Here is a 27,532-nt window from a genome sequence, read left to right as displayed (position 1 = left end):
AGACTTTCAATCTATAATAACACCACCACAAGCACAGCCCACTCTTCCATACACTGCACCTTATTATCACCTTTACATTTACACTGTATATGAGGGTAAAGGGTCTTGCTTCTGATCAGTAGTCCACTGGCTTAACCACTTTCGAAAATTGCCTACTAAATGACTTAACATTTTGAAAATACCCTCAGATTAGCCAGACCAATTAGGATAAACAGAAGTCCTTTGTTTGAATGGAAGATTATTTAATATGTGCCTGTGCCTCGACACAATGTTGTTAAATTCTATTCACCCTGAAATTAGCCAGCGCGTCCGCATACAGCTGATTTGCATAAGTCATGAGTCACAAAAACTCACACAGAGCCGAAAACAATACAATGATTGTTATGAACAATGTAATGCATTGTTAAGACTAAAGCGTGAAAGTGTGCCTCACAAGCAGAGAACACTGACAGCAACAGCATTTTTTTAATTATTATTTTAATCAAATTACCCTAATTTGTGGGTTTCTTTTGGATGAAGTCATTCATATAAAATGGATGAGTAAAAAAAGATTTGTGTGTGTAATTAAAATAAATAAGCAGTTTAAACTTGACAGGATTATCTTTATATAAAATTGCAGTAACTCATAGAAATCTCATTCTAAAGCCTGTCTATTGAGTCTATATAACCAGATTTTCAAGAACATTTTTTGGGTGCATGTGCACAAACAGCAAATACTGTATATACCTCTAGTAAATTGCTCAATAATGACAAATATAAACATAACAGAAAAGGTGGTATGATGATGCAGTGTGTGGCTGCTGCATGCCAGGGTCCCCAGTTTGATGCTGAGCTCAGTGTATTGTTAGTGCAGTTTATGATTATGTATGGGTTTCCACCAGGTTCTCCAGTCTTCCAACTAAACTGGGTTAAACTGCCCATAGAGTAAACGAGTGTGTGTGTGTGTGTTCTTACTCCTGGTGTTCCCAGGACAAGCTCTGAATCCACTTTGAAATTTACCAAGATAAAGAGGTTACTGAAAGAGTGAGTGAGAAATGTTTTCTTAATATTATGTTATAGTGTTTATGTGCACAGCAGTTGGTTGACTAACAGATCAAATAACTACATCTACAACTACAGCATACAACCGTGCATAAAGTAAGGAAAATCACAAGCTTTCATATTGATTCAAAAACATGTTTTTAGGCTTTAAGGCCTGAATCAGCCAAATACTGTCTTGTTTTCTTACCCGTGTCTAATTTCCTTTAATTTGTTTTCGTAGTATATTAGCCCTCCGGCTTAGAGGGATGTAACTGTTTCAAAGCTCTCCTTAAGAAATGCTTCCAACCAAATAACTCTCACACCTGCACATGGAGCTTTATCCTAAACTAAACACCAAAACGTACAGTTTGGGTTTTTTTTAAACATTGAATATTTTCTAGGGATAAAGAGGGCATTCAGCCAGTAAATCACACAGAGCCTCATTTAGTACCTCAGAGAGCCAACATCAAGCTACTGTACATAATATTAATACACTGACACAATTTACCTTACAGGTTTAGCCAAATTTATGAATGTAGTGGACTACTGATCAGAGGGTCATGAGTTCAAATCCCAGTACTCCTGCTGGACCCTTAAGAAAGGCCCTTAACCCTAAACTGCTCAGTTGTCTAAATGTAAAATGCAATGTCCTTCATTTCGGTAAGTCACTCTCGATAAGGACATGTGCCAAATGCTGTGAATGCACAAAGATTATTATTTATTTACTTTATGTGTCTAACATTAAGCCAAGACATCTGCAGCCTACTAACAGCGTGACAAATAAAATGTCTTAGTCAAAATAAAAACAATATTGATGAAATGTTCCTGATGCAGAGTAGGTCCTAATGCAAAATACTTTTACAGTATAAAGGAACTACTAAGTTATGTAGCTTTATTAAACTCAATATAGAGCACTCACAGGCAGAAGTAAGTGGATGGTGAGCGCACAAATAAATACAGTAATGATCATATTTATAGCAAGAAGTTAGGATTTTTTAACAAAAAAAAAGCAATTTAATATAACTCAGATCTTGCAGAAGCCTAAAACACTGAAGCGCTGTCCCCTAAATGGACATGGAATTTACGACTTCTGACTTTTATGCACTAAATATATGCTCTATGCTCAGTTACTCCATAGCAACTAGAAAAAAACAAACAATACATTGAGGTTTTATTATTGTTTAACATCTCAGATGTATACTTAAATAATAACAGAGCCTCTCTATAAACAGGAAACAGAAACATTTCCACAACACAAAAGGTTTTACCACGACTAAATATTTATAAAGCATGTCTCCTTATAATCACTTGTATCCGTTGTGGACCTAAATTTTGTTTTAGAGCCTATTTATCTATATCCATTGTGAGGTCAGCTGGTGGGGAGAGCTCATTTATTGCACATTTAAATGAAAACAGGTAGACATGGTATAAAGTCTACAGTGCTGAAAATGTATTGTGTATCCAAATCAGACTGGTCTGAAATGCTGCAGTTGCACTGGGTCAGATTTGATGTTTACAGATTTAATCTGCTGAACAAAATGAATAAACATATAATGAACCTGTTACTTTTTTTCTGCATGAAAAGCCATGTCGGATGGCAGGTTAGATGATTAATTACAGTATAGCCTCACTGGAAATAAGGTCAAAGCTCTTAAACAGCTTTTGTAATTATCAAATGTAAAAAGGTCAGTATGTGGTATTTCAAATCTCCTGGAATACAACTGGCATGAAATATGAGCAATAAGGAGCAAGCTGCTTTTACCTGCTTTTGCTTCCCTTTACAACTTGATTAGTATGAAATTTAGCAAAAATCCATCTGACCTGTTATAACTCCTACAGACTCTTAAGATCAGGTTTAATCTATGCTGTCAAAGTTCATTTGTATGTACTGAAAACTCATACATGCAACCTCCTGCCATTTTAATCACATGTAAAGGGCATTCAGTGCTTCTGTTTAAAATCTCTGATATACAGGCAGGTGACAAATTAAAAGGATAAAAAACCAACATAAAGTGTCTTAGAAAGGCACCTGCATTAGCCCAACACAAGCCACCAGAATAACTCAAATGCACCTTTGAGATTTCTGCAAATCTCTGGGACTTTCCTGAAGAGATTAACATTATCCTTCCAAATGCTATTGCCTTTGTTGGTGTGTTGATGATGTTGGCAGAGTGTGGTCTAATACAATCAGTCCAAATCTTCCCAAAGTTGTTCAAATGGGTTAAGTGTGATATGCCATTGGATATAGGATCATTCCCATCAGGATAGAAAAGCTTCATCGTAGATGGGGAAAGGTGATCAGTCGGAATAAATCTGTATTGTTTAGTGTTGTCCACATTTTCATAAGGCCAGCAAAATACGCCCACAGCATGACAGAGACATTGTTTTTTCATCTTAATTTGTCACCCATCTGTGTCTACATCATTTTGTAAAACTGGTGAATGAAGATTGCAACACAACAGTACCAAGCTTCTTCTTTGCTTTCTTATCCAACATGTTTTTCATCCTCTGGATGCTGCTAATACAGTCAGCCATAAAGATCAATATTTCAGACCATTTTAAGTCCATATATCAGAATTTTTACCAGCATCATCCAACAGGGGGCAGCATTGAATCAAAATACACCTCACTGGTACATACTGGGTCTATATCAGCACAAAACACACACACTGTGCTATACACAGGCTGGGGAGTCTGGACAACACACACTGTTTACTGCTTGACATCCATTTGATATGGAAATCTGCATATCACCCTCGTGCTACTGACATGTAAAGACTCAGCAGTCAGAATCACCGGCTTTAAGAGAGCTGTGTAGTGGCACTCTCTTTTGGTGGATTAAATCCAGGTAGAGGTCGGATCGGAGGAAGCGAGGGTATGGGTCTTTCTCCATGAGTCCAAAAATCCGTCTCTGAGCCAGGTCGAAACAGTCAGCACCAATGTTCTCCATGTTCTCCTTGGTCTGCTCCCTGGTGTAAGAGTCCAGATTAACCTAGAAGAAAAGGATAAAGAAAAATCATGTGTTTGATGGATTGATCTGGTCTAATTTAAAGTACCCCTGGATTCATGAAGAGGAATTTTAAATGGCTCTGACTGTAAGGATTGGTGTCACTTTCTTTTTGCATAGTAAAATTCACATTTTCCCATAAACACAGACTTCCAGCACTTTAGGTGAGCAATGTTTACGGACGCAGTTTGTGACAGTTTTTTCATACATCACATCTGTTATAGCAGTTAATGTGAACATTACTCAAAGCTCTTGACCTGTTGGTGCATGATGTTTTTTGCATTGTGCTGCTGCTACATGATTGGCTGATTAAATAATTGCATGAATGTGCAGGTCTACAGGTTTTCCTAATAAAGGAGATGGTAAGTATAAATCCTGAGCTACATTACACATTAATGCCATTGTTACTGACTGTTTAAGTCTTTTTAGCCTACCTCTTTAGATGACTGGATAGAGATGTACTCTTCAAATATCTTTTTCGCTCTTGAAGCCATCTTGGATAAAGATTTGATCCTTCTGTAGTCTTCACAAGCAAGCCAGAAATCTAGGTTCTCCTCACTGAACTCCGTCTGCAGGAAGGAGCGGAAGACGGCAAGTCCATCTGTCCAAGCATATAAAGCAATCAGAGTTATCACACATGTAAAAGAAAAGATATTCAAGTAATGAAACTGATTAATTAATTGTGTTGCTGTGCTATTGTACAATGAAAATACTGTACAGTGACTGAATTTTAGAAAACAAGATGTACTTACATTTGTGAGACAGCAACAGGTCAAAAGATTCTCCCCATTTAAGAGCTTCTTCTGGAGTAGGCCTATAGAGCAACAGAGAAAAATACTTTTTTTATTCAATCCTATGTATTTAGTTCATTCCTAATGCCAATGATTATATTAAATTTTTCAATATTCAGTTCAATTTAACTGTATAGCGCTTTTAACAGTGGACATTGTCTCAGAAACATAGAAAGAAAAATGATAAAGTTTAAAGTTAAGTTACTATTTTATCCCTAATGAGCAAGCCTGAGGCAACTATGGCGAGGAAAAACCTTGAGAGGAACCAGGGCTCAGAAGGGAACCCATCCTCATTTGGGTAACACTGGACAGTAAATAATGTAAATGTTGGTAATGTCCTTTCTGCAACAGCAACCAAGAGCTCTTGAAGAACAGTTCATTATCAACTTAGCACTAATTCCTTCCTGCTGATGTAATATAAACATGTAATCCTTGATATTTATGACCATTCACATTCTTCTTTTCATTCTGTCACATTACTTGGAAACGTAAATTCAAAGAATTGATAAACCTAAGACTACTTAAATAAGACTTGTCGCATGTTACTCATTTCTGGTAATAGATGAAGTAGCCACTTAAACTAACTTGTCTGATTTGAGGACTTTCTCAAGTTTGCTGGAAGGATGGCTTCCTGGTCTGTCATTGTTCTTCTTCCTGAGGAAGGTCAGACGATTCTTCATATCTTTTGCACTGCAGGAAGAAAAGACACTAAGTTTCACCAGCCAGCTGATGTTCAAATGTGTCTAGCTGTTTGGAGTGTTAAGAAACAAACCAAGAGACAGGTAAAGACATTATTATCAAGAATATTGTAACAGCAGCTGGGTTTCGTTGTGAGCAAAGATTCCTTTGGCAAGATTCAAGTTGTCTTTTAGTGCAGTGTGGAGGCATTGTTTTGAAGCATAGAAAAGGTGTTATAAATACCTATTCAACAACAAATGAATTGCAACGCTGAATGGCAAAGAAAAAGAAAACATTATTACTTACAGATTTTTTGATTTCTTTTTCTTCATGGCACTTTTCCCCATTTGACACTTGCAGTTTGGCTCACCACAGACCTAATCATAGGAAAGGAAATGCATTAATACTGTGTAATATGCCCTCAAATGAGAGGTCAATGCACTGATACAGAAGGGCTAACCCCTGAGAAGTGTACTGCTATATACACTGAAAAATATCATGCAATGTTCACTGGCCTGCCACTTGATCCAAACTGCCAATTTTGTGGTACAAATTAAGAGCTTCAGTTACTGTTCACATCAAACATCACAATGGGAAAAAATGTGATCTCTGACTGTGGCATTGTTGTTGTTGATGCCAGATGGGCTGATCTCTTTGGATTTTTAAACATAACAGTCTCTGGAGTTCACACAGAATGGTGCAAAAAAACAAAAAACATTGAGAGGGCAGTAGTTGATGCACGATTAGGTGCGCACACACACACCAATTCATGAATGCCCAGAGAAATTTGGGAGTGCCAACGGGATCCCCCGAAACACAGGGAGAACATGCAAACTTCGTGCACACCAGACAGGACAGAAACCAAACCTCCAACCCTGGAGGTATGTGGCAAGCGTGCTAGCCGCTATAGCACCAGGCCCCACCCCCATATAAACAATAACGTAACATGCAATGTATGTAAATGACATTATTATCCATGTTCTACATTATTACCCTGGAACATCAAGGTGTTAAACACTAACGGTCGAGAAACACTTGGAAGAGAAGGAAAGAGAATGAGTTTGCATTCAGTAAAGGAAAAACCTACCCTCCTACCGGTGAAGAGCAAGCAGATCTGATGGACAGACCCTCTGTTCTTTGTGAGCTCTTTCCTCAGGGTCTGGGGTGAGGGGACAGTCCAGCGCTGCTGTGTTTCTCTGCTGTTCTCCATGCAGTGTATGGCCTGGTCAGAGATAAATCGTGGAGAGCGTGGCTCCTGCAGCAGGCTGCCCTCACTGTGTGTGCGCCGGTGCAACGAGCGCTGCACACACAACCTCGTGCTCTGCTGCCCCCTGCCAGGTGACATCTCCACCAGGCTCCTCCGCTTCAGATAGCCTTCATCACTGTCCTCTTCTTCCTCCTCCTCCTCCAGTTCTTCATCATCATCATCAGTGGATGGTGAAGTGAGAGCGTCTGGATTGAAGGAGCGATCTAGGCACAGTTTAGGGATGATAAGAGGTGATGAGGAGGAAGATGAAGATGTGGGCCTGGCACTCTCCCCTTCACCCTGTTCCCTCTTCTCGAACTCAGGCTCTCGTTCACCTTGCTTTGGCTCCTTCATCCTCTCCTTCCAGATGGCAGCAGGCTCCATGTGTGCGGATTTAGAGGTGTCTCCCAGTGTAGGAGGGGGTTGGACACATTCACTCAGATATGACACACAGTCAGAGGGGATACTGGTTCTAGCTCTTGTAAGACCACTGAGAGGGGAGCTGGTGGCTTGTGATGGAGAACATGGTTCTGAAACACTGTGTGCTGCGAAGCCCAGCAGTCCCAAATCAGCCTGATCACCAGCCTTTGGCTCTAGCATCTGCAGAGAAAGCATTCACCAAACATTACTTTTATAAAGTCCAAATTTTGAAAGTCCAATGTTTTCTAACCTTATCTCTCTCCACTGAGCCTTACAAAGTGTTTTACATGCCCCTGTACCAAAGGAATTCATTTATTTCTTACTTAAAGATATTTGCAAATCATGCTTTAAATATTTCAGAGCTAGAGCTACGTTCTCCACAGGTTAACAATGTCCCACAGTTTCAACATTTTACTCTACAGAACAATGTAAAAAAGCAGTGTTTAGCAGAGAAGAAAGTGTCCAGGAAGAAGCAAGACAGAGAGAACGCAAGAGAAGACACTGCTAAAAAAAATTTCCGTGCTAATGATTTCAAATTACTTGAAAGTAATTATTATAATGGGTAATTTTTGGTGTAGAACCACCCTTCTTGTCAACACTGCATAGGACAACAAAACTGGACAAGCATTTGTTTGTATGTAGCTTGTCCATGTTTGCTTGTGCCATTTGCTTGTATGTAGCTTTCAAAAACGCTGAAACAGCGGATGACATTTGTTCCAACCAAGCATTTGCACCTCTGTAACATCATTCTTCTGGAAATTTGGTGTCTGGCATTTTCTGGATTATCCATTCATGATCCATTTAGACTGTACACCAATGTTTTTGTGTTTTACATACAAGAAGACTGAATAATTTAAACTATATGCAAATACACATGCAAGCTTTTACTGCGGTCATCAGTTGTGCTGCTACCGACAGATATTTGATGCCACATCTGATATGTTCCACTTCAGGAAATTACAGCATGATGTTTATACAGCATTAAGGCAATAACACTCACCTCTCAAACATGAATCATATTCTTACAAGATTTACAGCTTAATGTTCTTTTAGCAGTAATTTAGCAGCAGTAGTCCAATATATGCTACAAAAATTTACCGCATGAGCTTTACATTATTGTCAAAACAAAAATGAATGTCAAAAATGTCTTCTATCAACATTAAAAACTAAAGCTGCTGTTTACTTTAAACTGTCAGAAATGTACAAATAGCCTAAACATACTACAAGCAAATGTAGAAAACAATTAGAAAAAGAGTTCTAAAAATCACTGATACTTGGCACAATGGCACATTGAAATGTACATTGAACATACAGTACATGCTGCAAATAGCTGTTACATCTATTGTCACAATTTGAATGACCTCACCTTCATTAATGATCCCGTGTTTATCTCCTAAAAACAAATAATGTGTTCTTTCATCAAGGCAGCAGCACTGGAAAAGCTCTTTGTGACATCTTCCCTTTCCACCCGCCCTCCCATTCGCCCTCCCTCACTTGCTCTCTCTAAGTCGCATGTGCGTATCTGTTTGTGCTGCTCTGATTAATGATGCCGCTGCTGAATCAATTGTTGCTAATGCCAGCCCAGGGGGCACCGAGTCACAGCAGAGATGAGAGATTGGCGAAAAAAATCTGATTTTCTCCTTCATTGTCCTCGAAGGGAATGAAATAAGACTGTAGGAGGCATCCTGTTTAAACACACACTGAACTGTAGGATTGAATTCTAGCTGGAACCGTGCTATAAAGCACACATGCTCAGGAGAGATACTCTACAAAACAGTGTGCCTTACCAATGTGATGCTGAGTGTGTCTGCGACAAATTGAGAAAGGTGTGTGCTTTGTACCTGATCAGGACTCATTCTTTCTCTCATAGTCAGCTGCTTGCTGATGTTGTCTCTGAGACACTGGTACACTCTTCTCTTCTGCTCAGCTGAAAAGGCCTCCAAGCTGAACAGACATTCAGTTCTCTAAATACAAAAAAGAGAGAAAGAGAAAGAAAGGTAAACAGAGAGCGAAATACATCCCTTTCATTTAGCCGAAGAGCAGCCGATATGTGCTTTATTGTCAGGGTTTATTATGTGTGTCCTTCTACTGCTCCAGCTCTGAAAGGCAACCTTTGTCTCACACACTGCACTGAATAAGAGGTGAGGGAGCAAAAGCAAGGGACAGAAAGAGGGAGTGAGAGAGAGAAAAGATGAGAGAAGGCAAAAAAGAAATGTCGTGTGTGTGTGTGTGTGAAGGAGAGAGAGGTGTTGTCAGGGAGATGGGCAGATGGCCGTGTGTTTAACGCTTCGCCTCTGCGTGTATTTGCTGGAGTGAGCCGTCTGTCTTGCTGACATGTCTACTCTTCTGGGAGAGAGAAGCTTGGAACGCACTCACATGTGACGTACGTCATAATCATAATTAAGAGTCACTCCAGCATGAAGATGCTGTTAACATACTGTAAAAGCCCCTGACACTGTGGTAATTATACAGTATTTCTCAATTACATGAAATGTACTATATGATACTATACAGCAGGGCTGCCAAATTCTTCTGAAAATGCATTCAGATTGTATTTTCATGAAACATTTACTCTTACAGTGGAATTGTATGCTGTACTTTTACTATTACAATGGAAATATTTACTAATAACATCAGCCAGACACAGAAGTAACACTGGCAGCAGCACTATGACGCTATGCATTCATATTGCATCTTGCTATCTTTTGACCTTTGCTTAAGGAGGAACATGTTTATCCCTTTTTACTGATATTTAGAGCAGCTGCCAGCCACAATTCATTTTAACTAGGTCAATTTGTCTTATCTGTTAAATATCTTACATATATGCAATTATTCAGAACTTTTGGGGGCAACATTTTTTTGGAGGTGACAAACAGGTGAACTCATTCACTCTTACCTCTATTCTGTATGAGACATACAGGCGTAGTTTATCTGCAGGAACTGCAAAAGAAGAGATACATGTTAAAACAATCAGTGCAGATCAAATGGACTGCATGTTTAGACAATTGCATTGATATTGTAAAGGCCCTCATTTATTGCGGATTTAATAATCCACATTAATGTAATGAACACCCATTAAGCAATGACAGTCTCTTCCGTGTAAATGGGCAATAAAATGCCTTATCACTAGAAAGGGGCAGAAGAAAGGCAGAAATGCCTACTGTGGCACGCCTTTGGATATTTCTATCCATCATCAGGAAGATGAATAATACACACGCCCTCCAAGGCAGCCAGGGACTGACTCTACCGGAGACAAGGCCATTGTTTATGGCGGACACAGCAGCAGAGTGCAAAGCAGCTCGACAGCCAGTCTCAGACACACACACACACACACACACAAAAAAAAAAAAAACTCTGCTGCCTCCTTCCTGAGTGTTGCCGTGGCTCATATACACAGTCACAAATAATCCAGGGTGGAGCTTGTCACATCCCCTCTTATCTAAACAATCTGTTCAGAGATGCTTCATACACTTTCACACAATATACACACAGCTGTCTATTTCACAATCCTGTAAACATATAGCAAGTCAGTAAACCAATGAAATAGGCTAGCTGTTCTTTTGCATCTCTCTCTGGGAACTGTTATTGCCTTTATTAAACATACCCTGTTTCTGTGAGGTATAAATATGAGGATGCACACATGTAAAATGCATTTGGTTCCATGAGAAAAACAAAGAACAAAACAAGTCTCTGACAAGCACAAATCATGTAATAGATGAGCAGGTAATGGAGGTAAAAGATTTCATTGTTATGAAAAAAACAACACAACACTCATCAAAACACTGTTTGGAAGCATTGCCTAAAAGAAGCGCTTCCTTAGGGCACCTCAAAATATATGTCTCCTGAACTTCACCAGGTGTCATTAGGTGGTCAGAGGAGACAAAATCCAAACTTTCTGGTCATGTACACCATCCCCCTCTTTGGTGATAAGAGGAGACTGCATACAAGGGAAAACACAGGATTTCCACTATAATATATGGAAGTGGCTCATTAATACTTTGTGGCTATTTTGTTGCTGGGGATGTGGAGGGGATCTTGTAATAATTGAAGGCATAATACAGTACATTCTGCAGTGTACCAGGATATTTCAGACCAAAACTGGTTCCCTCTGCCAAGAGCTCCAGACTTTGCCATAGTCAGAGTATTCAAGAGGGTGATGAGCAAAGCATACATTTGGACATTTGAACAAGTCATTTGTTAAAAAAGCAAAATCTGTCTGTCCGTGAGTCCTACTGAAAACTTGCGGCCTGAATAGAAGAGGAAATTCCAGAGTAGGCATGTCAAAATAATCATTTTAATGTTTGAAAAAAATTAAGTAAAGATACACCATGTTCCTGTATGTTTGAGTTCAGAATGTCACTTATTGCCTGTTTTATATTTCTATATTTTTACTCATTTTCATGAAGGGTGTTAATAATTCTAAAGGCTATTACTTTTTAAAATTTCATTCTAATGCAATGTTCTTGAATTTGTATTCCAGCTACCAGCTAATGATGCCAGAGAGGGCTTTTACAATACCAATAAGCTGCATGAATTAACATCACACAGTAAGTGAACCTGCACAGTGGAGTAAGGCTGTATATATGAAACTGCAGTTCACTATATAGTGCACCATTTTAGGAGCTTTGTGATTTTGATTAAATTCTGAAATGTACTGTAATTTATGGTGTCTTAGCAAGATGCAGGGCACCAAATTGCCAAAATGTATTTTGCTGCTTGTAAAGAATCGGGAGACATTTTTCCTATTATTTCTGTTCTGTTATCACTTCTGTGCATTCTATCTTTGTGTCTCTTACTAAATTTCTTCCTTTGAGTTTCTTGGAATGAAAAAATTCTCCATTGTTATTCTTACATTTGTCTCTTCTTCTTTTTCTCTTGCTTGTCTTTCTTACCTGTATAGTTTCTCATTTCATTTAGCTCTTTAAATGGCTTTTTACCACTTTTGTGGGTATACTTCCATCACTTTCACAAGCCCTCCAGCATGTGTTGATTTAGCAGAATCTCTAAAAGCAAAAAAATACCTGCCATTATGCAGAAAACAAAGGTGAGTGGACATACCGTCTTGCAGCTGGATCTGGTGGAGGTAGAGAGGACTCTGTAGCACATTGCATCGACCGGGTTCATCCTCTCTAGTTAGCAGCATTAGGTCGGTGTAGATGAACACTGTGATCTGTAGTGTTAGACAGAGGAGATAGAGTCTACTATAATTCACTGTAACAGCTTTGATCAACAGTGTAAAATCCTAAAGCCAAGAAGAGTATATTCATTGTCATTGTGGTAGACATACATGTTGGAGAGTTTGCCATATTACTGCCCGTCATCTGCAAATCCCCTGAGCTAATTGCCTTGCTTTTTATTAGGGATGAAGGGGCTGATGCTATTCAATTTATATAAAATTAGAAATTTTACATTTGTCTTAAAATGCACCCAAACCCTGTTGACCACCATTATTTTTTTATTAGAGTCAGAGTCTCCAAAATATGTAAGAAACAGCCATAGTAAACTGTTTTTTACTGAAGAATGTTTACATATTAAAATGTAATAGGACCTTGCTTTATATGATAATAACACTATCAGATATTCTAAGAAGCACTAAGATTTTACATTGATTGTACACTGAGATTCGAGGAAAAGTCCAGGTTTCCTAAAATAATGCGGCTCTGCAGTGACAGTGCTTCATCTTCAGTCTGTTTGATTCCCACAGAAAAGCCAGCTGGGTCAGTGTTTGTTTTGATCCTTACTCCAGCCTGGAGCAAGGCCAATCTAGTAAACTCTGCAGCTGAATAACACAGGCAAACACACACACACACACACACACACACACAAATGTACTTGTGGGAGTTCACTGGGGGAATGAGAGCTAGTGATGAACAGCTTCTCCTTATTAAACACACCAAACTTTACAAATGCCAAACTCCTCAGCATGCATTCACAAGAGCTTCAAAAGAGAATAAAGGTCAGTTAACAGTGGACCCCTGGTGAGAAAGCACTAGGATAGAACAAAAAGAGAAGGCAGGATTGCTATAGATACACCATGGATCAGAGTGGCTATTGTGGCACAGAGAGATTTATCTTTACTCAATATGACTCAAGCTGTGTTATCTAGAGGTCAGGCTATTCCCAAACCCAGAGTTTCTCAAAAGCTGCTGCCACAAGAAAAGTCAAACCCAGGTGTCTTCTTGCCCGAGTCCGAATCTGATTAGACATAGTTGCTAACGAGACCAGTATGTTTGTACTGAACACACCGCAAATGAGTTTCATGAAGATGAACAAAATATGTCAAAATGTCGAAAACTGTCTCCAAGGAAATTCTCATAGCAGACAAAATCTTTTAAAAAAAGTGTCAATTAGCCACCCAGTCTGCTGCTTCTTCTCCACTGAAAATGTTGAGAGTCACAATACAGGAATACAATCACAATACAGGAATACAAGAACAGGCCACAAGTCATAATGTAGCCCTTGTTAGTAAACCTTTCCTGGTTAGCATTTTTTGGCCTTACCTTAAGTGCCATGTTTGTGCTGTCATGAAGGATCATCTCTTCAGATAACAGCAGTGTCCTCTCCGGGCTGCATAGGTCCAGTGGCTACAATATATATATATATATAAAAATAGTTAGAGAGCAAGAAAGAGAGAGAGAGAGAGAGAGAGACATGAGCATCACAATCATCACAAGCACTGTGGGAATGAAAACACGATCCTCTACCTGGACAAACACAGGGAAGATGAGGATCTTGGGGGCCAGGCTGACGTAAGTGCCATAGCTGGAGTGGGGAAGATGGGACTGTACAAGAGTGCAGTTCTGGTAGTTGGCAAAGCTCTGTCTATATGATGAAGGTGGAATTGTGGCTGTCTTGCTGTTCAGAGACCTGCGTAATGTGGCTCGCGTATCCACTCCAGTGTCCTGGAGGTAGGCTGTGCTCTGTTGAATTCCTCTTGATGAGTGAGTCTGATAGATTCTCCCTGAACAAAAGAGCAGAGTATTATTTATTCCAGAAATTTTCTCCAATAAATATTTTCACTTGTATTCAATTCTAACAGCAACAATTATTCAACTATGTTAAACAACCATAAACTGTGGATGGTCTTACCAAGAGTTCCTAATGTTCCATTGCTGTCTGGATAAACAGGTTGTAATATCTGAATATGAAAGAAACATTTAGCTGACAAAGCAATCTTATAAGAGGAATAAGCCTCAGTGACAACATCTTGAAACAAAATGCAAACAGGTAGATGTCTCTACAAATAGTTATGTAATTTCACTGTCCATATGTTGAAGTTTGGACAATATAGAGACTAGGATTGAGAATGTATTATACTGAGCACTTATAAAAGAGAGAGAGAGAGATCCCACATATTTGAAAACACATTAAGAGATCAGAACTCAAGCTGTGCAGAAACACACCTTAGGGGAAATGGCCAAGGCATTCATATGAATGTAAGAAAATGGATTGCTAAAACACTGTAGTTTCTTGTCTGTAGTGAACGAGATGAGTTGGATTTATATTTACCTGGTTTCCTGGATTTACAGGGGACAAGATGATGTAATTGTCACCATTTGATGATGTCACACGAGTGCCCTTGAGGGTCTGTGTACGTGTTTTGTAGTCATTCTCTTCCCGTTTCCCAGTCCATGACCATCTCGGCTCCCGGGTTCCGTTTCCTGGACTCTCAGAGCTGTTTCCCTTCTTACGACGGCTTAGTTTGTGGTTGGAGGGCCGGGAAAGCAGGGGTGGTGTTTTGTTTTGGGTCTTGGTGGTGGGAGACAGGCTGTCAAAGCCGGAGGTTTTATAAGATGGCCTGTGAATCAGGCCTTCGTAGTAGGGCTTCATGACTGGCATTGTCCTCCAGACCACCACTGTGATTTCATTCCGACAATTTCTAAAGGAGAAGAAAACATTTTCTAGGAATTCAAACTTACAAATCATTTCCTATGATCATTTCCAGGGAACTCTTCCAGGAAAATTCCATATTTCTCTTTAGTTTTCATCCCTCCAGTACAGTTCTATAGACTTATTCTGAGTGAAAGGTAGTTACCAGAGTGTTGAAGTTGAGTTTTTATCTAAGCTGCAGTAACATGTTATGCCTACTGTCACAGAAACTGTAAAGCCTGTCCTTCTACCTTTCACATTGTACAATTTTACTTTTGTATGTCCAATGATGCACACTTTCATTCAGATGTTTTCTGTGTGTGTAGCAGAGAAATAACAGAATTAAAGAAAATGCTTATATTTAATGAACTGATGCTGATTATTTATACATCTTAACACCCAATTTTTTTAGTATGTTATATACCTATAAAAACTGCAACCAGTTCTTTAAGAATTTGTTTTGTTGTTTCAAAGAAAAGATTGTATACTATGTAATGACACAAAAAGATTCCACAACCATTTATAACAAGTATCAAGAGGTATGCAGGATGTTTAATCACAAGGGACATTAAAGTTGTTCATTTGATAACACGCCTACATATTGAAAAGTCATTAGCAGTTTGTATTACAGTTAGCATTTATTTGGTTAAGTCTTTTGGCTGTTAGTTTTATCAGTTGTTTCTGCCAAGAACTAGAAGGAGTTTCCGACATAGCAGTTTCTGACAATTGCTTTTGAAATGTAGCTGTTGTGTTTGCAGTGTAAATTATTTATTGTGAACATTCGAAATGATGGTTTTGTAGGGCATTTAGCACACATTATAAATGTAAAGCTTTGCTGATTATTTCTTGCATAACAGGTAGCCAAGACAATGGCAATGATAATTATGTCACTTTTTAAAGATCCAAGATCAGTCTAAAACTGTTTCACTGCTGGCATTAGAGTCAGATCAGGCTTACCCAAAATGCAAAATTAAATGCATTATTTTCTGAAAGTCCATTTATAATGGAAATCACTTCTTAAAAATGAATCTTGAAAGCATAATTATATAAAGTCAAGGCTGTCAAGAATCTGCATGAATAATGTTTCTATTATCACACCCTACAGCAGCTATGTGATATTAAAACAGTAAGAATGACAGACCTAATGGCATGAGCCAGGTCCACACACTTCCAGTGCTCTACAGGTTGGCCATTCAGCTGAAGCACTGTGTCTAACTGCTGCAAACCAGCCTGGTGAGCTGGACCACCTTAAAGAATGACAAAGAAATAAACACCATAGCAAACATGCTATAGCAAAATATCAGATGTGTAAAAACACACATCAGTTTCTCTGCATGAAGAATTTTATAGAATATCATGGGACTGACCTGGGTCCACAGCCTGCACACGCACAGGTGAGTCCGAGCAGATAGTGAAGCCGAAACCATCCTTTCCTCTCAAAATGGTAACCTGCATAAACACACATCAGCGAGAAAAGAACTGTCACACAGTCTGTGGGAACTGAATTGCTTCACCTTTGCGTGTGTTTAGCTTAGTGAAGCAATCAGCATCTGGGTCAGTTCCAATTCAGGAGCTTAATCAAAATCCACTTACTCAGGTCCAACAAGTGGGCCTAGGCCAGATTTACATCATTTATATTTATTATTAAGTATATAATTTAAATTGTTCCAGGAAATAGAATAAAAAGATTTCATATAAGATAATTAAATAAAAGGCCACTTAGATTTTACTTATTTTTTGCTGGGATTAGAGAAAAGAAGGTCCAACAAAACACACTTTAAAGAAAAAGAACGTCATGTGAGAAATACAGTATCCTAGCAGCAGTCAAGTTCAAATGCCACAGCTCCAAACAGTCTAGATTATTAAAATGTACAAGTTGCTGGGAGATGTAGAGAGGCTTTCACACTCAGTGGGAAAAAAGGGAAACGAGTTGCTTCTGAAAACTGCCAGAGCTCAGTCAAACAGTGCAAAGGGGGATATTTGGACAGGGCAGAGGTGAAATACCGAAAGAAGCAGGCGCCAAACTAAATAGGCGAATGTGGAAAAAAAATGTCACGCATGTAACACAACACTGGGTAGACAACAATAAAGTGCATGATGGAGGGAGAGCGGACAAAACTATAAAATTTTTGGAAGCTTTCCTTTCATTTTTTGCTTCCTCTGCGTCAGCTGGTTTAAGTACAGCACTAAAACAATATCAGTCCTGGCTCTCCCTTCTTCACCAAAACATTCTGCTTTCTTTCATGTCTAAGGCCCACGGTTGTAATGTTTTCTAACTGTACGATTTTACACTTGGTAGCATCCTCCCTGGAAAAGCACTTCTAAACCTGTAATCTATTATCTTTCCCTTTATGTACTTTTACAAATTTCAGATCTGCTTAATGTCTGGTATTCCCTGAAAACCAAACTACTTAAATATTTTAAATATAAAAAATAAAACCAGAGAAATCTGTAACAGAACAGGTGGTTAATGCTTACTAGAAAATGGACATACCAAAAATTCTCAAGAAATTATTTGGTAAATAATTACTCTACATATTAAGATATGTCTCCTTTATAGTAACAATGTAACACCTCTCCAACATTCCATGTTCCCAAATTTCCCCATCAGCAAGAGAAAAATAAGCAGCAAGACCAACCTGAGGCAAGTTGCGTTCAATGCAAAACCTGCACAGTCCATGAATGGTATGCATAGCTCCTGACCTACACCTGCCTGCACATGTACACGACTCCCCTAAAGCTCTGTACGTTTTGAAGAAGCCTGATTCACTACATGCATCAGTGCTGTTGTTCAGAGTGCGGTGCTAGTAAAACACGGCATGCCCGCTCATGGGAACCGCTCTGTATAAAAGAATCACAGGAAGTAACCTTCCAACCCCCCAGGCCGTGGCCAGGCAGTATGGCTGCACTTGATAAGCCAACAGGTTTCCTGAACAGTTCAGTAGTGTAGTGGCTCTACTCTCTCTCTCTCTGTGTCTCTCTATCGTTCTCTTCTGCTAGGCCTGATTTCATGTAAACACAAAACATCCATTATGACCATGGGGCATTAAAGACATGTTTGTTTAAGCTGGGCACATGTCAGCAAGGTGTTACAGCGGGACTTTCTCCTGTACGTGCCAAAAAACAAGTCCGGCACAAGTTATGAAACGCTCCTTTGCACAATATAAGTGTATAAGAGTATTTATAGGGAAAAGAAATTTAAGCACAAAAATATATGTTAAAAACATTAAGAGAATGAGCAGGTTAAGTAAAAAAATAGCTTATTCTACAAAATCCTTAAATATGTCTCTTTACTAGATACTTTCTCCTAAAGATCATATCAGCAAACTACTTTTCCAATAAAAGTCAGGAGACAAACCTTAAGAACTTAAAAGTCTCAATACTGTAGGACAGGAAGGAAAGCCATCTATGATTATGACTTGCTTTTCAGTTTCCAGATTTTAGGTAGGAAAACATGTCTTTGCCAAGAACAAACAGACTGGCAAGAGCATGGAACTCAAAAGGAGATAAATCATAAACAACACATAGAGGCGGGCTTCCTATTACGGTCACTTTGTTAGCCTTTCCCGTTTCCCAGCTTTGTCTGAAGAGAAAAGCCCAATTGGAGAGCAAGGCCTGGGAAAAGCTGCACGCTAAAGTGGATGGGCGGGTTTGGAATCAGTGGTGGGTGTAAAAGACAGAGACAGAAAGACAAGGAGACAGAGAGAGAGAGAGAGAGAGAGAGAGAGAGAGAGAGAAAGAGAGAGAGAGAGAGAGAATGATGATGAACAATGAAGAAAAATACAATGTGTAATATCCACAACCACCCACTCTCATTCTTCAGCATTAACACAGCTTTTGACAATGACATTATGTCATTAATGATAATGTTTCCATCTTAAATGAAAGTTTGTATAATGTTTAAATTATATTCACAGTCACTAAGAAGAACTGAGGAACACAAGGATAGAACAACTGTAATGAATTTTCTACCTATTTGTCTGTATTACACACGACATTTTGGGTGATAGATATATATATATATATATATATATATATATATATATATATATATATATGCATTAGTCTTATTGTTGCAATCATCGCTCGGGTTTATGCAAAATTAGGGATGCACAATTAAAATTTTAAACATAATCACAGTTTTTGTCTTTCTTGCACTAATACTGAATTAAATAATTTTGATGAAAATTTATGATTTAATTTTTTTTACCTATTTAAAGGAAAGAAAAGTTAAAGCTCACTCACAGTCAACGATTGCATGTTCTCCGGGGATGTAATATCAGGTCCAGCAGCATGGTTGGTCAGAGCAGCTTCTGAAACATACACAAGAGAATCCCATGAGTCCCAGGAGGAAAGAGTGGCCTTTGAGAACATTGCTCAAGTCTTGAAGGAATCCTGAAACACAGCAGCACGCTTAAACCAGAGTCCCGCTTTGGTCTACAGCGCCTCCGAGATGAAATGGAGTTAAAGAAGTCTGAGAGTGCCTTTATTCATCTCATGCTTTAGCCAGAGAGAGAGAGAGAGAGAGAGAGAGAGAGAGAGAGAGAAATCAGCTTCTCTCTATGCATTATCCCAATCTAGCAACCACAGGCTCCCCCCACATCTCTCCCAGGAAACAATGTCTTTTTAAGCCTTCTTCATTGAAGTTGCTTTCAGCTGGGACACAATGCAGCTGCCTTTCTCCCTTAAGGTCTGACCCAATGCCCTAACTCTCTTACTCACACACTCTCTTATTTTCTCTCTCTCAGTCATTCTGTCTCATCAAGTTTAATCTTTTCTGATTACACACATAGGACACGTGTCCTCCAGCTCACTGCATCTCTTCATCCTAACACACACACACACACACATCACAATTGTCAGTTCCTTTGCTCACTTACAATTACAGCATATTCACAATGCTTTTAGTTAAATACAAAAAGTAGCAGTCACACCCACTTGCATTCGTCCTAACTAGTCACTCTGAGTGAATGTCCCTGCAGGAGGGTTGTGAAAGAGACTAATCTCAAAAGTAGCTTTAAACTGACTTGGACACTCCATTGAGTTTCTCAGTGATTAAAACAAAACAAAAAAACTGCAGTCTGTGTACATCTTCCTTGTTATTGAATAGCACAGAGTGAATGCACTGTGCAGTGATACATTAGCTTCCTGCATTAAGCACTGTCTGTGTGAAAAAGTTGCAAGGATGCTGGCATTGTTGATATCGTGGGTTTTAATGAAAAGTTTTTTACAGGAGCATTTCTGTGCAACATATTAAAAAAATCTGAGCAGATACAAAACTATATAATTTTATGATGTGATATAGGAAGAGATGTCAGATTTTAATTAGCTTATATTTGTCTATTAAACAACATCCAGAGAGCAAATAAATTAATAAAGCTAAGCATGCATGTACACTGTCTTTCCCTTTATTGGTGGAAAGATTTCCCGACACATTCACGATTCCAAACAATTTCCAGTTTCAAAACTTACCATTTCAGTTTCAAAAGGTCATTAACAATAATATGAAATATTAATATTTCATAAAATTCCAGGCCTATAGCAGATAAACAGTAGCTATAAGCAGAGAAAACGTCATCTTAACTCACCATCAGACTGCTTGATGCGACGTGTAGCTACTCGCAGATGTTTGTTCCTTCCCAGCTCCTCACCCAGGAGATAATACCAACCCCTGATCTCCTGCACAGAGAATTGAAAAAGTGAGCTCTTTCACAGGTCCAGAAACACACAACAGACAGGCAGAGGAGAGATAGAGGAAAAGGGAAAAAAAATGTAAATAAATGTCCACTCAGTGTCTGGCAGGCCAATGCTGCTACAACGATCACTTTCCAAGAATATCTTGATTAATTTTTAAAAATAAGACCTTTCTATGTGTGGTGGGATAAGGCAGCAAGAAATTAGGTACAAGAAAGCAGCACAGACTTTCACATGCCCATTATGTTGTTCTTTTAATTATTGTATATTGTTTTGAAACACCATCATATTTGACCACTGAAGGGTGAATTAAATAATCATGAATAATCATGGCACCTGTTAGTGGGTGGGATATATTAGGCCTCAAAGTTGAACAATTTGGGTGAGTTTGAGTTTGATAAGGGCCAAATTGTGATGCCTAGACAACTGAATCAGAGCATCTCCAAAACTGCAGCTCTTGTGGAGTGTTCCTGGTCTGCAGTGGTCAGTATTTATCAAAAGTGGTCCAAGGAAGGAACAGTGGTGAACCAGCGTTAGGGACATGGGCGGCCAAGGCTCATTGATGCACGTGGTGAGCTGGCCCATGTGGTTGGATTCAACAGACAAGCAACTGTTGCTAAAATTGATGCTGGTTCTGAAAGAAAGGTGTCAGAATACACAGTGCATCACAGCTTATGGGGCTGCATAATAGCAGACCAGTCAGGGTGCCCATGCTGACCCCTGTGCACTGCCAAAAGTGCCAACAATGAGCATGTGAGCATCAGAACTGGACCACAGAGCAATGGAAGAAGGTGGCCTGGTCTGATGAATCACATTCTTGGCCCAGATCTCAATCCAATCAAGCATCTGTCGAGTGTGCTGGACAAACAAGTCCGATCCATGGAGGCCCCACCTCACAACTTAAAAGACTTAATGGATCTGCTGCTAACATCTTGGTGCCAGATACCACAGCACACCTTCAGGGATCTAGTGGAGTCCATGTCTCGACAGGTCAGGGCTGTTTTGGCAGCAAAGGGGGGAATAACACAATATTAGGCAGGTGGTCATAATGTTATGGCTAATTGGTGTCTATAGTGTAACTACAGTTTCAGACACAATATGGCCAAGTATTGTGTATATTTTTGCTCCATCAATGAATATTCATTATTCTATGTTCACTTAAACAATAAGATTTAATGCACATAAAAGATATAATCGCTGATGTATATACCTTTGCAGAAGTGATGAGGGACTGAATACCAAAACTCATACAGCCCAGGAGCTCACTCCGTCTGCTAGAGCAAACACACATCCAGACAACAAACAAAAAGAAAATTATGGGTGCCTTGAAAATTTAAAATGAAAATTTTGCAGAAACATAAATGATTCAGTAAATAAAAATAAAATAAAAAGAACCACCTAGAGGTCCGACTGCGATTCCAAGCGGTCACCAGTAGCCTCTTTATTTGCTTGTCCTTGCCCACATCTCTGTGCACAAACATCAAAATCTTCAAAAGCTCACCAATCACTGTCCAACATTCCAAAAATAACAGCTCCCCTCTATCAAAAAGCTGTGTCTAATAAAGAAAAGTATTTTCCTATTGATTCAGGCTGGTCAGCAGATATTGGTCTAACGGTGAAAACATGCATTTAAAGCTTGTAACATATCAAAGTTGTGGAATGAATAAACTCATACACAATGTATTATTTAGCTACAACAATGTGACCTTTAGCTTGCTCTTTATTTCCGTGCATAAACTATTAATTTTCTCCTTAAAAGCAGATGTAGTAGGGCTGCCTAACACAATAGCAATATTTTCCAGTAATATGCAACTAAGTCTGTAACAAATGAATTCTTTTGTTATCTGGGAATTAAATGTATCAAAGTATGACTCAGCACAGGTTCAGCAGCTATTTTTAATAAATTGCAAAGCATTTTGTTCATGTTTTGTACCAGTTTAATCACATTATACTGTTTCCGGCAATACCATGTAGTCGGTTAAAATGAACAATGAACACTGTATTTACATGACAAAGGTCTCATTAAAGACAGGACTCTTGCAATTGATGACAGTTCTGGTCTTCTGCCTTCTACTATGGTCAACATCTGGAACCAGAGCTATCTGAAATAGAACATCACTCACATTTTAATGCATGCTTTACACTGAAAGGTTTAACTATAACATGAGGTCGTTTGTGTCATGGATGTAACGCTTGTCAGTGAACGCACTGTATTTTAGGTTGTATCTATCTAAGTGGACAGATGACTCAGACACTTTCATCTGCCTGAAAGCAGCACAGCCTGAGAGTGGGTTCAGACTAAGGGTAAAACTCCTCAGGGAATAACATGACACAGATAGATGAAAACAACATCTCACTTCTCATGAGTCCAAACATTTAAGCTACAATTAAAGATTAAACATGCATTTTAAATGGTGTATTGTCCACTTACAACACAAATCTATATATCTATAAGTATATCTACAGTATAAGTTATTATCTGACCTACCTTGACATACGAATCACATGGCCTACTCTCCCGTCCCAGCAGACCCCTAGCTTCCAGAACTGTGGGTTTTGACACCGGAAACATTTTCTCAACAATGATACAAACCATACAAACAATGACTTTGAAGCAAAGTTGATTGACCATTAACATTAATGTATAGCCTTTAAAAAGTCATTTCAACTGTCCAGATGTTCAGACCATGCAACTGAATGCAACTTCAGTAATGATCATCTAATTCACAAATAATTATCTATACCTAATATAGAACATGGGGGTTATGGTACTTACTCTGAATATGTAGCAGATCATTGTCTGGTGTTACTGTCAGTTTCAGCTGACCTGCATGTAAAAAGGCACCTATTTTAAACACCTGTTATTATATAAAAATCATGGTGATCTCAAAACCTCCTCTTCCACTTTCAACAGTACATTTATTTTCATTTTAACAATGCTCATTTTAATACAAAATATAAGAATGTGGTTTTGTATTTAACTTAAACCATGCACTTCAACTAAAAAAAGTCTGCCAGGAGAAACAATGGCTTTAGAAGATCAAGACTCACCACAAGTTTGTAAAATGAACGAGAATTTCTGCCATTTGTTAGACCAACCAAGTGGCTCGCTCTCCATGTGTTCACAGTCCATACCAAAAATACTTATCTACTAAAGCTAAACATCAATCATACCTCAAAGGACTCACTTGAAACATTTAGCCAGTGTCAAAGGACAACAGAAAACAGGCATGCATATAACCGCCTTTCCACTTTTGAATAGCTGATAAGGCAGCTGGAGTTCTGATTGGTCAGAGTTGCTTTAAAAGGAGCACAGGGGGTGTGTCAGCAGCGGTCATTGTTACTTCTGACATCTAAACTGACCAGTTATGGTCTATGATCTGAGATCAGTTTTGCCATGCACCTTATTATGCTTAACATATAATCTGAGTGAATAAAGCAGGAGGAAAGAAACGATCCAGATGATAAATCACCTGCTCTTCTCCTTCCTCCCTGTGCTCACAACACAGTCGTCACATCACACAGACAACAGTTCAGTTGCATGTGCATGGAGTGGATAGCCTTTACACTAAACCAGATACTACATCAGTAAGAAGATTTAATGTCAGTGAAACAGTAAAATAACTAACTGACTGCAATATGAGTAACATATTGTAATATTGAACAGTTATTCCTCAGTTTATAATATATTGTAATGGAACCAGGTTTATGCTGCTGGGAGGTCTCTGTTTAGTCTGTTAATGGACTTTACTCCCAGTGAGTCACTCATTAGCCCAACAGGAAATAAACCATTCCCAACACCCATGATGCCTCATTAATTCCTGCGTCAGGTTATTCATGACCCTCAGCTAAGCCCAAGTTCACAGATCTGACTCATGTATGGAAACAATAACAGCAGACTTTGTTATTCCCATGTCATGAACTGGCATATGAGCTAGTTCTTGCTGATGTGATGGGCAGTGGTATGCAAAGGTCCCAACAAAAGCAAAATGATTTCCATACTATGTTATCTATTTTCATTGCATTCGTAAATGGAACAATGGAAAACACATTAAACAAATCACTGCATTCCTAAATCACATTCTTTCAAAGCAGGACACCAGTTTGGACACCAGCAGTGTTTTAGAGAGTGACTGAAACAGATACTATGCAGCATACATAACTAAAGGATTAACTCAATGTGAATAGCTGCAAACTAATACTGTCTCAGGCTCATCCATATGAGCAAGTAGCCCCAGCACACGCATCAGCCAAGCGGTCAGGCAAGACTTGTTTGTGCAAATTTGATTTTTAATACTGCACATTAACCATGTTTTATAGCAAATAACTTAGATTTTTTCTTGTTTCATAGAAAATAACTTGAATTAAATTGAAAAAAATAAAAAAAACAAAGTGTAACTGCATATAGTGTTACCCAGGGCCTGGTATTTTGAGGCTAGTTTCAGGAACTTTGTATGGTTAGTGAACTAAAAATGGTCATAAACTCAAAATGAACTGCTAGATATAGGCAGAATGACAACTACAACTTGACTAAAATCTATGCACTGCTACCTGTTGGTACATGGCCGGCATTTCTGATGAATAAGGATTCGAAATTTAAAAGATATTCCATTCTGCCATCTAGTGGCTAAAAGTATGAAGTACCAGAAAAAAGCTATTGTTTTCTGGACACAGCGCTCTCAGAGTTTTATTCCTGCTGAACACAGTGCATCATCACTGACTGAAAGAAGTATGTACTCTAACATATAATACAGTGCAGAGAGCCCTTTATTCATGGACTCAGTTCCAAGAAGCATGCATGTTTTACTGTTTGAAATATATAGTCCCTCATCTGCCAACTAAAAATGTATTCAATAAAAACTCCCCAGAGGTCTTAGAGATGTTGTATTTGTTTCCATATCAGATGGGTGTTACATCTACAGTGGCACTAAATCAACATATATTGCAAAAGAATAAGTAGAAATTTGCTTGCCTTTGCCCCTAAATCCAGATGGGTGAATCTTTCTCCTTTTTCTAGGGGCAGGTTTTGGAGTGGTGCAGGTTTTCATGGAGGTTTTAACCACTGCAGCTACTTTAACCTGTGCTCCTGGACTCCTGTGACACACTGTCCTCTTCCATTGACTGTTCTCTTGCTGACCTGGATAAACACTGACATAGCCATTGAAATAAAAAATAATTAAGTACATTACCGTAGGTATTGATCAAAGCAGCAGTTAGTAATGTAGTTTTTCTTAGACCTTTATTAATTAATAAAAAATATTCACATATAAATGTGCAATGGTCCTGGCCATTTTCTTTATTTCAATGTTTTGTTTAAAACCCAAAGTTAAAAATGTAAAATTTTCCCTGAAAGTCTTAAACCCAGTCGAGTACAGACCTACTCAGCTCTGCCCATTTTCATTTTCGTTTTCACTTTGAGTGGGTGAAGAGGAACAATTCAATATTTTTCTAATTATATAGCCTATATGGCCAAAGGCATGTGGACTCCAAAACACCCACACACCCATATGCACTTGATAAACATCCAGTTCCAGATTCCAGTCAGCATTCCAAATCATTCCAGAAATGATCAGTGGGTTTGAGGTCAGGGCTCTGTTCAGGCCACTCAACTTCCACTCCAACAGCAACTAATCATGTCTTTAAAAACCTTGCTTTGTACACAAGGGCACTGTCATGCTGTAACAGGTTTGGACTTGACCCCCTAGCTCCAGTAAAGGGAAATCTTAATGCTACTGCATACAGCAATATTGTGTGCTTCCAATTTTGTGGCAGCAGTTTGGGGAAGTACCACATATTTTTTATTTACCCTACATGCAACACAGAAGAGCAATTCAACAGAATTAACCTCTCAAGTTCATACACAAGTTATATATAAATATACACTCATCAGCCATAACATTATGACCTATGGCCTAACATTGTTTTGGTCCCCCTGTTGCTGTCAAAACAGCCCTGACCCATCAATGCCTGGACTCCACTAGATCCCTGAAAGGTTGCTGTGGTATCTGGCACTAAGATGTTCACTAAGACAGCAGATCCTCCAAGTTGTGAGGTGGGACCTCCATGGATCGGACTTGTTTGTCTAGCACATCCCACAGATGCTTAATTAGACTGAGATCTGGGGAATTTGGAGGCCAGGTCAACACCTCAAACTGGTTGTTGTGCTCCTCAAACCATTCCTGAACCATTTTTGCTTTGTGGCAAAGCTCACTGTCCTGTTGACAGAGGCCACAACCATCAGGGAATACCGTTTTCATGAAAGGGTGTATATGGCCTGTAACAATGCTTAGGTAGGTGGTACGTGTCAAAGTAACATCCACATGGATGGCAGGACACAAGATTTCCCGGCAGAACATTGCACAAAACATGACACAAACCTCCGTGGGCTTGCCTTCTTCCCATAGTGCATCCTGGTGCCATGTGATCCCCATGTAAGCAATGCACACACAACCGGCCATCCATGTGATGTAAAAGAAAATGTGATTTATCAGACCAGGCCACCTTCTTCCATTGGTCTGTGGTCCAGATCTGACGCTCACGTGCCCATTGTTGGCACTTTCGGCAGTGCACAGGGGTCAACATGGGCATCCTGACTGGTCTGCAGCTTTGCAGCCCCATACACAACAAACTGTGATGCGCTGTGTATTCTGACACATTTCTATCAGAACCAGCATTAACTTCAGCAGTTTGAGCGACAGTAGCTCATCTGTTGGATCGGAACACATGGGCCAGCCTTCGCTCCCCACAGGCGCCAATGAGCCTTGGCCGTTCATGACCCTGTCACCGGTTCACCACTGTTCCTTCCTT

At 39.1% G+C, this 27,532-nt stretch overlaps 1 protein-coding gene across 5 annotated transcripts in view; it reads right to left on the bottom strand.

Annotated features, from left to right (window-relative positions):
- Positions 1-498: 498 nt before the first annotated feature.
- LOC131343508 (regulator of G-protein signaling 3-like) overlaps positions 499-27,532 on the bottom strand; it is a 30,882-nt gene continuing 3,848 nt past the window's right edge. The window contains exons 3-25 of one of the 5 annotated variants that reach the window (XM_058375242.1): positions 25,698-25,873; positions 23,502-23,552; positions 23,214-23,272; positions 22,733-22,827; positions 22,124-22,192; positions 21,936-21,999; positions 20,620-20,710; positions 19,277-19,344; positions 16,399-16,480; positions 16,173-16,278; positions 14,672-15,041; positions 14,252-14,300; positions 13,867-14,123; positions 13,663-13,746; positions 12,221-12,332; positions 10,059-10,102; positions 9,004-9,126; positions 6,584-7,342; positions 5,803-5,873; positions 5,404-5,508; positions 4,780-4,841; positions 4,462-4,628; positions 499-4,012 (exon numbers count right to left, since the gene is read on the bottom strand). In XM_058375242.1, coding sequence (XP_058231225.1) covers positions 3,800-4,012; positions 4,462-4,628; positions 4,780-4,841; positions 5,404-5,508; positions 5,803-5,873; positions 6,584-7,342; positions 9,004-9,126; positions 10,059-10,102; positions 12,221-12,332; positions 13,663-13,746; positions 13,867-14,123; positions 14,252-14,300; positions 14,672-15,041; positions 16,173-16,278; positions 16,399-16,480; positions 19,277-19,344; positions 20,620-20,710; positions 21,936-21,999; positions 22,124-22,192; positions 22,733-22,827; positions 23,214-23,272; positions 23,502-23,552; positions 25,698-25,873 — 3,277 coding nt within the window. In that variant the 3' untranslated portion in view covers positions 499-3,799. Of the gene's footprint in view, positions 4,013-4,461; positions 4,629-4,779; positions 4,842-5,403; positions 5,509-5,802; positions 5,874-6,583; positions 7,343-8,528; positions 8,678-9,003; positions 9,127-10,058; positions 10,103-12,220; positions 12,333-13,662; positions 13,747-13,866; positions 14,124-14,251; positions 14,301-14,671; positions 15,042-16,172; positions 16,279-16,398; positions 16,481-17,670; positions 17,849-19,276; positions 19,345-20,619; positions 20,711-21,935; positions 22,000-22,123; positions 22,193-22,732; positions 22,828-23,213; positions 23,273-23,501; positions 23,553-23,776; positions 23,897-25,697; positions 25,874-27,532 lie in introns of those variants that run through there. The other 4 variants (XM_058375243.1, XM_058375244.1, XM_058375245.1 and 1 more) reach the window with 4 other exon arrangements.

The sequence above is a fragment of the Hemibagrus wyckioides genome, linkage group LG22 (genome assembly GCF_019097595.1).
Source record: "Hemibagrus wyckioides isolate EC202008001 linkage group LG22, SWU_Hwy_1.0, whole genome shotgun sequence".
Lineage (NCBI taxonomy): Eukaryota > Metazoa > Chordata > Actinopteri > Siluriformes > Bagridae > Hemibagrus > Hemibagrus wyckioides.
Note: the sequence above shows the minus strand (reverse complement) of the source record. Positions and strands in the feature narration are given on the sequence as shown.